This window comes from Sander lucioperca, chromosome 1 (assembly GCF_008315115.2).
Source record: "Sander lucioperca isolate FBNREF2018 chromosome 1, SLUC_FBN_1.2, whole genome shotgun sequence".
NCBI classification, from domain to species: Eukaryota; Metazoa; Chordata; class Actinopteri; order Perciformes; family Percidae; genus Sander; species Sander lucioperca.
The window spans coordinates 49645140-49657976 of record NC_050173.1 but is presented as its reverse complement, the minus strand read 5'-3'; the positions used below and the strand labels follow the sequence as shown (position 1 = coordinate 49657976).

The following is a 12837-nucleotide window of genomic DNA, read 5'->3' as shown; positions in this document are numbered from 1 at the left end:
AAGTATAATCCGTTTTTCGTTTTAAACCAAAAATGAAAAAACGAAAAAACGGGTCGATGTTTCAAACAAAACTATGAGTTCCGTTTTCTCGTTTTTCCAATGTCCATACAAATTAAAAATTAACTGGAAAACTGCTCGTTTTTCAACTGTTGTTTTTTTGTTATTCATGTTTCCGTTTTAACCCAAGAGCGAGAATACAGGCTCATTTTTATAATGTGCATAATCATTGAAAATCTGATGTTATTTTGGTCTTACGTGTTAAGTCAAAAGTTGACTAAAACCAATGCGCTCTGGACAGGAAGTAACATTAACATGTCAAAATAAAAGTATGAGAGCTGTAATAACTGCCAGAAGAACGAGGCACTTAATGAAAACATTGTTTGCCTGTAGCTTGTCAGATTAGGCTAAAGTTAGCTATTTAGGGTTATATAAAGTATTTAATTATTTAATAATAATTTTAAAATCACATGAAATCTACATTCATCTATTATTAGCCTATGTGTAATGGCAGTTATTGACTAGTTACTCTAATCTTACACCAGCCAGTAAAAAGGCATCTAACACTCTTTCAACCAAATTAACCAAAAGTAACATGCATTGTTCCCTTCCATGCTCTTCACAAGTAAATTAATATTCACAACTTTCATAAAATTTTGGGTGTTTTATTCAATTTTATAGCAGTTATGGTCTTCCCGGGCAAATTTTTACCTGGTAGTGCAATAGGGCACTATTGAGCTTTACAGAAGATAAACACACAGGACACACGTGCATATTTACACGTATGTGCATGCACACAGACACAGACACACACACACACACACACACACACACACACACACACACACACACACACACACACACACACACACACACACACACATACACACACACACACACACACACACACACATAAACAAACACACACACACACACACACACGCGCCTGGGTCTGTCTGAGGTTTCTTCCTAAAAGAAACTAAATGAAAAGGCTTCTTTTTATTGCAACTCTGCAGAATATTCATGTGACATGGTTGACCAACTTAACTGCCATTCATTTTGAGTGTGATGAAGAACTCTTGCAGATACAACTGGGCCACATTGCAAACCTCTCATCATATTAGTGAGGAAGCTGCCATGTTGCTTCTCTCATCCTGGGTTAACCCTAACCCATCCTGGTCTCCTCAGGCTCTGCAGACTGGACCACACTTGTGGTTTACTGCTAGAATATTACAGTAGGCCACTTTGCTGATTTAGATTTGCCACTTGAGTGGCCAGCCTTTGTGAAAGTGTATGTTCTGAGAGAGAGAGAGAGAGAGAGAGAGAGAGAGAGAGAGAGAGAGAGAGAGAGAGAGAGATATCTTGGTTGTAACATTAAATGTTTGCATGATTCTGTGCCATCTGCTGCTGCTCCAACAATACAATGGCAGTAAATATTTATATTACTTACCAAGGTTCCAACCCAGTAGCTTCTTGCTGTGAAGCCACAGTGCTTACCATTGACCATTCTTTATTGTAATTCAACCACACAATACCTATCATGTATTATATTTTATTATCCAATATTGGCCAACTACTGTTTCAAGGCCTTAGTATGAGCAGTGAACATCTAATGAGCTGGGTGATCCAGGCACAGGCCCAGCAGTGAGGAGGTCTACCATGCTCACCATGAACTCTGGTCCAGTCTGCAGGGGCTGAGGAGACCAGACCAGAATGAGAGAGTCTCCAGTACACTTTAACTTGTTAATTTATGTTCTTCATCACATTGACATGTTCATTGGCAGCTAATGTGGTCAACCATGTCACATACAATATTCTGCAGAGCAATTTAAAAAAAGCCCTTATATTTTTTGCCTGTTTTTACTGGCTGGAGTAGATTAGAGTAAAAGTAGTCAATAACGCCACACATAATGCTAGGGGAATACAGATTTTATTTAAAATGTGATTTAAAACGTATTATAATCCTATTTCCATTTTAAAACAATATCCATTCTTACTCCCTTTGTGGCTATTAATGAATGTTGCTTAATGAAATACTTTATATAACCCTAAATAATTAACTGTAGCTTAATCTGACAAGCTACAGGCAAAAGCTAAAGTACATTGTTCTTCTGGCAGTTATTACAGCTCTCATACTTTTATTTTGACATGTTAATGTTACTTCCTGTCCAGAGCGCATTGGTTTTAGTCAACTTTTGACTTAACACGTAAAACCAAAATAACATCAGATTTCCAATGATTATGCACATTATAAAAATGAGCCTGTATTCTCGCTCTTGGGTTAAAACGGAAACATGAATAACAAAAAAACAACAGTTGAAAAACGGATTATACTTTATACCCTGACCCGTTTTCCAGTTAATTTTTAATTTGTATGGACATTGGAAAAACGAGAAAACGGAGCTCATAGTTTTGTTTTTTCGTTTTTGGTTTGAAACCAAAAACGAAACATCGACCCGTTTTTTCGTTTTTTTCATTTGTGGTTTAAAACGAAAAACGGATTATACTCAGCACCCTGACCACCCATATGGTATATTTACCATATGTTGTGAATTAGGTATTGAGTAATTTATTGTTCAAATCCAAATAAATGTACTATTTAATCCAGGCCAATCTCGCGAGACCTACAACATGCCAACAAGTGTACAAACAGGCAATGTCAAAGTCCAAATGTTTTCGCTGGCGCTCTAGGCAATGAACCCGGTTACTTTGTGGAAAAGTTAGACAGAGACAGCAGTTCATTCTCAGAACAGGCCGACGGGACGTCCCTCTCTGTAACTAACAACCTACGTCGACTTGATATCCGCTGTGACATATGACCGGAGTCTCGGGGTAGTAGGCGTTTTCTCGCCTGGAGAGAGTTGTTTGACTCGTTCAGTGTGCAACCAGCGCACATCTTCCCCTGTCACATCGCGAGCTGAAGATGGCCTTCTGCTCGTGCTTGTCTGCTTTAGAAGACACGTCAAACTCTTTAATGATGAATGAGCGCGATACCGCGGGTACCTGTGCGTGCCCGACTACTGCTGAGCTCAGTAAGGCATTGTCAGTGTCCCTGGGTTTGGACCCGGAGTCTAATTCTCCGTCCAACAACATGAACCAGCGCACCAGAAGCGAGTTTGCAGACTTCGACCCCACTGTGGAGAATATTTTCCGAGGAGGGCACAAGTTAGGAGCGGATCGAAATGTGAACTCAGAAGGCAGTCGGCTTCTACTGGATGACACTAACATAACAGAAGACCACTTTGTAGAAGTGTGCCATGGCATTCAGCAGGTCAGCTGCATGGATCTGCTCAGATCGGGCGAAATGGACAGTGCGCAAACCGCGACCCGCAGCCCGCTGATATCCAGGTATATCTCCAAGGAATCAAACTTGTTTACAAGCCAAATGGAGGAGCCGTCCGCGCCCAATGAGGTGAACGAGTTCTTACCTTTGCAATCCTACTCTGCGTACTCTGCCAATCCAAACTTATACAGAGATATGCCGGGTGTGTGGTGCGCATACAGCAGTCGATCCGAACCAGAAAGAAGCAGATCCGGCGAACATAATTTGGTGTGCAAATATTGTAATTGTGGACAAGCTTCTCTTGGATCCAGCCAGGAATGCCGCTGTGTCTGGTACAGCAAGGGCGAGCAGTGTGGTAAAGGTGGCATGCGACCAACGATGGCACAGGGGTATGGTCAGGTGGAAAGTTACCAAAGTGCAAATCCTCACGGACAGGCCACTTTGTCCACTATCAAGACCGAACCTTCAGTTTGGATGGATTGCTCGGATCGCAGTTTCAGGTAAATACAATATTTGTAATGGTTTCCTTTGACTTGGGTTTTGTGGCATGAAGTCAGGAGTGCAATTCTGTTAACAGCTAGGCTACATTCTTTCCACTCATTTAGTCTCATCTTTAATCAAAAATAAAAGGACAAATGCAGCGTGAACATCGTGTCTAAAGACCATGATTTAATCTGCCATTATATTACTTTAAAGCTGCACTGTCCTCCTTATACTTATTTCTTGGTATTTTTGTCTAGGGCCGCAAATGATTAGTGTACTTGCTAAAGGCAGCACAAATAAATCAAATGCAGTCAAAGTGATTATTGGATTGTTATTCTATTATTATTTGCGATGACTTATGTTGACATACTATAGAACCAGTAATACCCAGTCCAGCTGCAGAGGCAGCTGAATATCAGTATTAAATGATCTGTGCTCCAACAGCCCCATGTGCTTTCTCGGCCTTGGCCAAAATTGTTTAAGCACGCCGACTGAATCAAAGTTCATCCTATCCCCAACTTCCCAGTACTCTGATCTGTGCTGTGACTAACTACTATATCAGTATCACTATAAACAAGAGATACAGCACCTGTTGCTTATTCTGTTCTGGAATGGAAGACAATGTCCTGTTTCCACTTCTTTAAAGGCTCACTGCCTCTTTAATCATTTGTGCTTTTCGTTTAGAATAGATGATTGCACTTGTTGTTTTAGTCAATCATGGAATAAGGAAATATCATATTATAATTGGATTGGATTAGATTTAGGGTATTATCACCCCAAATGTCATAACCGTCAGCCTAACACTCTGAGAGTGTAGTGTAGTAAACTAAAGCTGATTTTAAAAAGCCTGCTATAGGTATAATTTAGCAGATATGTGTAGTATCTGTGTATCACTTTTGCATCCTTTGAATGTGTGTGTGTGTGTGTGTGTGTGTGTGTGTGTGTGTGTGTAGACATGAGGATTTGTTTCCAGGTGTGTACCTATCAGACAGGAGAGTGTGTCAGGTGTGCGGTGATGATGCCTCAGGTTGTCACTATGGTGCCGTCACCTGTGGCAGCTGCAAAGTATTCTTTAAGAGGGCCGCTGCAGGTGGGTGTGACACAAAAAAATGCGAGTGCACACATACAAACAATACAAGTCTGTTGAAATAGTATAATTTATTACACCCACTCATTCGTTCATGCAGTCAGGGCACAGTGACCTGACACTATGAGAGCGGGTTACATGTTATTAGTAAACACCCACATATCTTTGCTATGAGTGGACGCTTAGTTATTGAACTCAACCCCCAGGACTTGTCTGTACCACCAGGTAAGCAGAACCACCTGTGTGCCAGCCGGAATGACTGCACCATCGATAAGCTGAGGAGGAAAAACTGTGCCTCGTGCCGCTTAAAGAGATGCTTCATGTCAGGAATGAGCCTTAAAGGTGAGGGACTAAAGAACAGAATAAGGGACGAAGAAAGGAAAGTATGTGTGGTGTGTATTTGCAGAATGAGGTCAGGGTGGTTAGATACTTTACATGCATTTAATCAGAACTTACTAATCACATGTTCCAGCTTAAATACTATGTAACAAATGCATTTCAGCAAAGGCCAAAGGAGCATTTTCTTGGACAGTAGCCATTAATGGAGAACCCTTGCCACATGATGATAAGGAACAGCTCCATTGGCTAATAGTCATTCAAGTATTAGCACGATTGATAGTATTCTATGCTAGTTTTTTTTTCTTGATTTTCCCAGCTATTTATTGTGTAATAAATCAGACAAAACAACTTGAAATGGAAGCTTCTTATCTTCTTTACACCCTCTTGTCTTCTACGTGTATGTATTGTCTGTGGTGGGTTCTAGGTCGCAGACTGAAGGGAGCTGGACCGACAAGGAACGGAGAGGAGGAGCAACCTCTGGCTCCCAGGGGGGTGGGAGAAATAGGGGAAAGGGCCGGGAAGACAGACGTAATCACAGAGTCCGCAAGTGCTGTCGCGGCTCAAAGTGAGGATTAGTGTCACGTAAACACAAGTATCATGCTAACTCAACACTAAACACACTTTTTTCATAAAAATGTAATATTATTTTCTTCTTAAACTATTCTAATGGTCTGTTTGTATATCTTTAGCAGCATCCCTGGCTCTAGGCATCCCCCCGACCGTGCGCTCTTGCATCTCCCTGCTCAGCGTCTTGCAGGCCATTGAGCCGGCTTTGGTTAATGCTGGACATGACCATGGGCTGCCAGACAGCCCTGCGTCCTTGCTCACGAGCCTCAATGAGCTTGGGGAAAGACAGCTGGTAACCGTGGTGCATTGGGCCAAGGCAATACCAGGTAAACGAATCTGGGCCAAGGTAACACATTGTAAACTAGTCCATGCTACATTTACAGTCGGTGTTTCTGCCAAGGCTGCGTGTACTAAATTCAAGTCACAGTTGTTTCAGGTTCAGTGTAACGCTAGACAAACCATTGGTATTGTGTTATGCCAAGCAAAACACTGCAAGGTCAGACTTAGATAGAATGGATAACACAGAGGCGAATCAGTCACTTATGTAACCCCAAGTTCACCGTTATATAGACAAGCTCTAGAGCCATCAGGAAAAGCGTAACGTCTGATTTAATATCTGATATCATTGGGCAAGGCCTCAACGTTTTGCTCACCAGATAAACAGAATTCTATGCCAGTTAAACTTCCAGCCAATCCCATGTCATTCAGATCAGACGATTCGTATATGAACCACTAGAGGGCGACATGTGCATATTCAAGCCAAGAATTAGCTGGCTGAAAAAGGCCAGCAATGTACCCACACTGTGATATCCCTGTTGTTAATAGTCTGAAGCCTTAATCTTTATGAAATTGACCTGTGAAGAGTTATTTTATCATGTGCAGATGTTTGATTAATAAAATGTTTTTAACAGGTTTCCGTGACCTGCACGTGGATGATCAGATGTCAGTGATTCAGTTATCATGGATGGGGGTGATGGTGTTCGCTTTGGGCTGGAGGTCCTACACACTCACTAACAGCTCCTTGCTCTTCTTTGCTCCAGACCTGGTCTTCAACGAGTAAGTCACCAAAATATACTCACTTTACACGCCGTGCTGGAGTTGCGTTTGAAATAAACAAAGTTAGAAGAAGTTTGTCATACCCGGCGCAGTCTCTTTATCAAACAAAGAAAGTTAGTTTGGGCATCAACAGCTGTAATTTTTTTTTTTTTTGGGTTTGTTGAAATATCATGAGAATTCACCTGTCACCGTGATTGGAAAGAACTTCAGAGGAAGATTTAAAAATCACACATTAAACACCGACTTTTTTAGGCAAGACAGTAAATAAGTCTGCTCTGTTCTTACCATATCCTTTGCGTCTGATATACGTGGCCGCAGAGGGATCACCTCAGATGATTTATTCCGTTTCATCTTTACGAAACCATCGTCAGTCCCCAAGAACGGTGACAGTGTTGAGTTGTTTCTTTTTTCAATTTTTCATTCGCACCGCATGCAACCTCCTCCAGCCTCTATCAGAAAGTGTTTGTGACACCTTTTCTTTTTCTTTTGTACTTTTCATAACTCAACACAGAGTTTGTGAAGCGAATCACCGTGTTTCCATATACATAAATAACAATTCAACCACCTCTTATCAGTAAATTGTTTTTGGTGTTGAAGGACGGTGTTGCTCTGAATGCTAAGGGCAGCCACAGGCCCCCAGAGCAGCTTTCATTCGGCCGGTGTTTCCCGGCGACATTAGCAAAACACTCATTTCGTCTGCATTAGACCTCTGTCACTCTATTGGGCTGCTTTTGACCTGCATGGTAATGGATATGCTTGCCCTTGTTGCTGACCCTCATTTTTCTCTGCCTCTCTGTCGTTCTCTTTTTCCATTTTCCACCTCACTCATTTCTTCTCACCTCTGCTGCTTTTTTTTTTTTTTTACCCTTTTTCACTTCTGCCTCCATTAATTGTCTTCGTCCTTTCTATATTTTTCTCTGCCTCACACTCTCTTGCCTTCTCACTTCTACTTATGTCACACCCGGTGCTTTTTCTTTTTCTTCTCCTCTGACACTGTGTGTCCCCCCCCCCCTTACAGCCAACGGATGCAAGTGTCCAGTATGTATGATCACTGTGTGAGGATGAAGCTGCTCTCCCAAAGGTTCTGCATGCTGAAGGTAACTCAGGAGGAGTTCCTCTGCATGAAGGCCCTGGTCCTCTTCAGCATCAGTGAGTCTGCCGGGAACAATGAAATAAAATAAATAAGTTTCTCAGCATGTGAAATACGACTATAATAGAGTTCAGCCATACTTCAGAGACTTGATGGGGTGGATAAAGTCTGTGAGAGTTATTGTTGTGTTCTGGCTTTGTGGTCACAGTGCCAGTGGAGGGCCTGAAGAACCAGCGGTGTTTTGATGAACTGCGGACCTCCTACATCAAGGAGCTGGACCGCTTGGCCAGCCAATGCGGAGAGACCACCCGTACACAGAGACTGTTTGAGCTCACGCAGCTGCTGGACTACCTCCAATCGGTAATAGACACAATTTTACTTCATATATGAAAACGCACCATGCTGTGAATTTGTGAACTATCATAGAAATGCCATTTCAGTCAGCATCACTGAACTACTTAAGCAGGAAATAGTGTAGATCAAAGTACGCAATTCTGCATTTGGCTTACAGTAATGCTGTGTTAACTTCTCAACTAACTAGGCCACATCAAGATTCACAAATTGTAAAATCATCCTGGCAAAAGGAATTCCTTCTCATTTTTATTCTCAAGTGACAACCTGGAGTTTCATGTCCAGTTTATGCACAAATCCCCAGCCATCCACTAAGGTTAAACTCATACCAAAGGGTCATATGACTCTGGTTTTAGCTTTTCTACACTGGGTGCATATCAGGAGGGAAAATGATGAGTCACCCTCTGGTGGAAGCATTGACAAGTCAAGTCAAGTAGAGCTTTATTTGTCCCCAGGAAATTGGTTGTGTAAAAAACATAACGTACAAGACAGTAGTTACCAAGCATGGTTGAAAAACAAGTTTAAAAAAAGATACAAAAATGAACAAACACAAATTTAAACTGAACAAAAAGAAGCCAGCGCTGCAGGGTCCTGCGTGCGCATGCAGCCATTCATCCCCAGTCATGCCACATTAGCAATAACTGTGATGCCCCATAATGACACACATTGTCTATGATGGAAATCCCCCAATCTATTCCCAGCCAATATCATCCAGTAGCTGCAGTCTGTACTTTCAGTCTAACCTACATACTGAATCTGCAGCAGATCAGTTCTGCAGATGCAACATGAACAGACAAGGAAAATAATAGCTGTTTTAATATTTATCTGCAGGCAATGACTGTTATGTTTCACACCTAAAAAATGTAAGAGTTGTATAAACTTGTATACACACTGCTGCTCAGAGATCCAACATGTTGTCTCTGACCTCATTACGTTGAAGAGGGAAGCAGGAGATTTTGCTGGTCCAAATAAAATCCAGAGGAAATTAAAGCAGTAAAAGAAAACTTAAAGAGTGACCAAGTTTTGTCTGCACATTGTTTTTACTGGCACACCAGTTTGCACTGGATAGTTGCCTATCACTAGAGACAATACCACTTACCAGACTCACCTGTCTGATGGTAAAGGGCCTTAAAAAGCTTAGCCTGAGTCATAAAGAATTAAATGCTAAATTGTATTTTTGATGTTATATCCAGTAGAGGATAGTGTGGCTCAATGGCGTTCCATTTTTCCATTGTATGTGTTACCAGATTAAATGGACACAATTAATTGTTTGTGTGCTGTATTTTTTAACATTATTTTGCACATCCGCTTGCACAGATGTATCCAAGATGAATAAAGTCAGTAAAACCATAAACAGAAATATACTTTGAGACATATTTGTTATTTCCAAAGCTATGCTTACAGAGATTTGTTAATGCAGATTCTTGGTAGAAATGCAACCACTAGAGGGTGTAGATCGACTGCTTTCTGCCTCAGTACTATAAGAACTCTTAATAGTCATTGGTGAGAACAATCAACAAACTGCTGACATCAGTGGTTGAGGCATGACCAGAAGAGCTGGAAACTTTCCTCCCAAAGAGAGAAGAGCTGCAGCACTTTCAGCCTCATGTCTTTCACTGTGGATTTACTCTTAAAGGCTCAGATTTGTCAGTGGCCCACTCACACCTCAGATCTTCTAATGCCTTATGAGCTGGAGGGCAGCCTGGGATTGGGCCCTTTAGGCTGAAAAACAGAGTTGATCAAGACTTTTTAGACGAAAAGGGTTCAGCCTGCCTGTTGGGCTTAGAGTGGCACAATGAGTGTCATCTTTTTAAAATCACCTCTTAAAGCTCATGTCAAACGACAGGCTTTAGTGCCATTCGCTATTTCCTCTTTTATCTGCAGCTGCGGCTTTGTTCTTTTTCAATGCTTCACACATACGTTGTAACATATTTGTCACAAATAACCCATCTCTCGTCTTTCTATAATTCTCAGGTTGTGAGGAAGTTACACCAGTTCACCTATGATCTGTTTATCCAAGCTCAGTCCCTCAACACGCGTGTCAACTTCCCAGAGATGATCTCGGAGATTGTAAGCGTCCATGTGCCCAAGATCCTCTCGGGCATGGTCAAGCCCATCCTTTTCCACAATACAGGCTAGAGGGCTGTCTCGGTGATCGTCCTATATGTTACTTGAGCTCCGGCGCCCAGTCCTTCGACCATTTCTGGGAAAGCTGAAACGGCTAGGGAGGGTTTATGATTTCATGAAGTGGAATTAATATAAGCTGTTTTTACCTACAGGGTGACAGTGGAGCACAGTGAAGCTATGAAGGGTGTACAGCACATTCTTCCAATCTAATTGCATCTTTCTCTGTTTTTCTTACTGCCTTTTATCTGTTTCACACACAAATGTTTCTAGAGCTGATTATAGCACTTTTTAGCATGCGTTTCTACACACAGGCTCATTAAAAGGCCAACCACCTGGCTAGTAGACTTCTTCATATTTCTAACTGACAACAGGCAATATTTAATTTCGGGAGGTAAGACAGTAGTGAGAAAAAACATGATTGCAGAGTTCACGTTATCACAGCTTGTCTGTGTGCAGTGGTGTGACATTTGGACTAGCTTTTTTAACAATGGATGTTATTGTGTGCACATGAGATGAACAAAGTTGATTGACAGTTAATAAACGGTTGTGGCATGCATGCTGAGAAGCAAAGCCGTCTGGCCTGAATAATAACATTTAATTTCTTCTCATCCATAGAAATAATAGTTGACTAATAGTTTTAGTTATCGACAAAACAAATACACTTTGAAACTGCAAGTGACTGTGTTAATATTGTGAATATTGTGATTATTTATGAATTTTGTGATATCAAAACGTCACACTGAAAAAAATATTTGGAAAAAAATACTCTAATGACTCATTAGTCTACCAACTATGGTTGACTTTTTTTTTTTTATTTTCTTGTTTTTGAATGCCAAATATTATTCTAGTACAGTTTTTCCAGAGTGGACATTTCATACTGTTGTTACTTTTCTACAGTTTCTTAAAAAGTGTTCTTTGCAAGTGCTTTGCTGTGTCTCATTAAATATTCATTGTGACTTGCCAAAAGTTAAAGGTCCAGCCAAGAATTGGCTCATTTGTTGCAAATCTTAAAGCTAAACATGTAATAAAAACTGAAGCATGAGTGTGTATCTGTTTGTTAATAATGATATCAGGGTTAAAGAAAGCATGTGGTCGCATTGCAGCACAAAACTCTTTAAGTTTGGTCTCTTTTGAGTGCAATAGTAATGGTTCTACAGTAATCTCCCTGTTTTTCTCTGTCTGATAGATTCACTTTACTCTGCTATGCAGTCAAGTGGACAGACAGGCTGTGGTGGAAAGTAATTAAGTGTGTTTACTCAATTCAATTTAATACTACTCTATTAATCCACGAGGGCAATTTGATTTGGGGTATGAGTAAAAAAAACAGACAAAAAACAGACATATGCACAGACCATTACAAAACAGCTGTTTGGTACTATGTAGAGCTGACAGTGCAGTTGCATTTAAAAAGTAATGAAGGTCATAATAACCAATATTAAGATATAAATGAATAAGGAAATAGTTCACATGGCAGATAGGCATTTCATAATAGCATTTACCAAGCTCCAGATAGAGTTACCAAACATAACATGATACAAGTAGCCAAACCCCTTTTACTTTTCGTACTTTAAGTACATTTTGATGCTAATATTTTTCCTCACCTATGCAGACAGGCTTTTAGAAAACATCTGACAGACAAGTCTTTTCTCCCTCAGGATTATCTCCGTCTCCACGCAGCCAGGTAGTAAAACACAGCAGGTTATTAGAACATATCAGTCAAAGGAGAAAGCCTTGCTGATTTATTTCATCTATTTAGCCTGTCAGCAATGTCTGCTGACATCCTGTGTTTTTATACCATCTAGTGGCTGCTGTTGAATCTACACCATTAAACCAAAACGCAGGAAAAGTAGAGTAGGACATCTGTTGGATCAATTGACATTTGCTTCGTAACGTAATTGGACACGGATTCACTCAATGTTTGAACAGGGTTACCATTAAATGGTCAGAGTCACGAGAGGGGAGGTCATAGCAATAAAGAGGACAAGTAAATAAAGAATTCATTTCAACCACAGGCATAATTAAGGGTTAAATAGTGAAACCCTAATGTTGAAGTAAAAGCTTAATCTTATTAGAATATAATGTCAATATTTTGTTTTTAATTATTCATAGAAAATTGTAAATTTGAGCAAAAAGTTGTATTTATTTTTTTAAATATTCAATTCTGTAGGGCTAAAGGGAAAATGGCATATATTTGAGAGCTGGTTTATTTTTACACAGTGCTTTTAAAAGCCCTAACTGTAAAAAGCAGTCTGCCTGGGAAACCTCTACTACCACTATTTTAACTCCCATTTCCTGAACAACCTCTTTCAACAAGTATTTGTCCCTCTCATAAATGAATTGGAGCTGAACGAAGTTGGGATTGAAAGACATGCTGAAATATCACTTATTGCTAAATATATTCCCTGCTACCCATGCCCCTGTGGCTTCCCTTAAAAGGAATGGCGTCTTGTAGGTTTG

The 12837-nt window shown here is 40.5% G+C and overlaps 1 protein-coding gene across 2 annotated transcripts; it reads left to right on the top strand.

Moving 5' to 3' along the window:
• The first annotated feature begins 2920 nt into the window (after nucleotides 1-2920).
• On the top strand, nucleotides 2921-11422 carry LOC116036548 (progesterone receptor-like). Of its 2 annotated transcripts, none has more exons than XM_031280095.2 (9): nucleotides 2921-3780; nucleotides 4717-4853; nucleotides 5076-5192; nucleotides 5614-5754; nucleotides 5879-6082; nucleotides 6668-6812; nucleotides 7831-7961; nucleotides 8111-8262; nucleotides 10228-11422. In XM_031280095.2, the coding sequence occupies exons 1-9, from the start codon at nucleotides 2921-2923 to the stop codon at nucleotides 10390-10392; spliced, it is 2052 nt and encodes a 683-aa protein (XP_031135955.1). In that variant the 3' UTR covers nucleotides 10393-11422. The 2 variants fall into 2 exon arrangements, with proteins under 2 accessions (XP_031135955.1, XP_031135956.1); XM_031280096.1 differs by having other exon boundaries at nucleotides 5882-6082; nucleotides 10228-10392.
• Nucleotides 11423-12837: the final 1415 nt, after the last annotated feature.

Bases quoted from the DNA above. Each gene is read 5' to 3' on its own strand.
- LOC116036548 (XM_031280095.2), top strand. From the start codon at position 2,921: ATGGCCTTCTGCTCGTGCTTGTCTGCTTTAGAAGACACGTCAAACTCT. The intron at 4,854-5,075 runs GTGGGTGTGACA...CTGTACCACCAG, and splicing joins CTTTAAGAGGGCCGCTGCAG to GTAAGCAGAACCACCTGTGT. The intron at 7,962-8,110 runs GTGAGTCTGCCG...TTGTGGTCACAG, and splicing joins CCTGGTCCTCTTCAGCATCA to TGCCAGTGGAGGGCCTGAAG.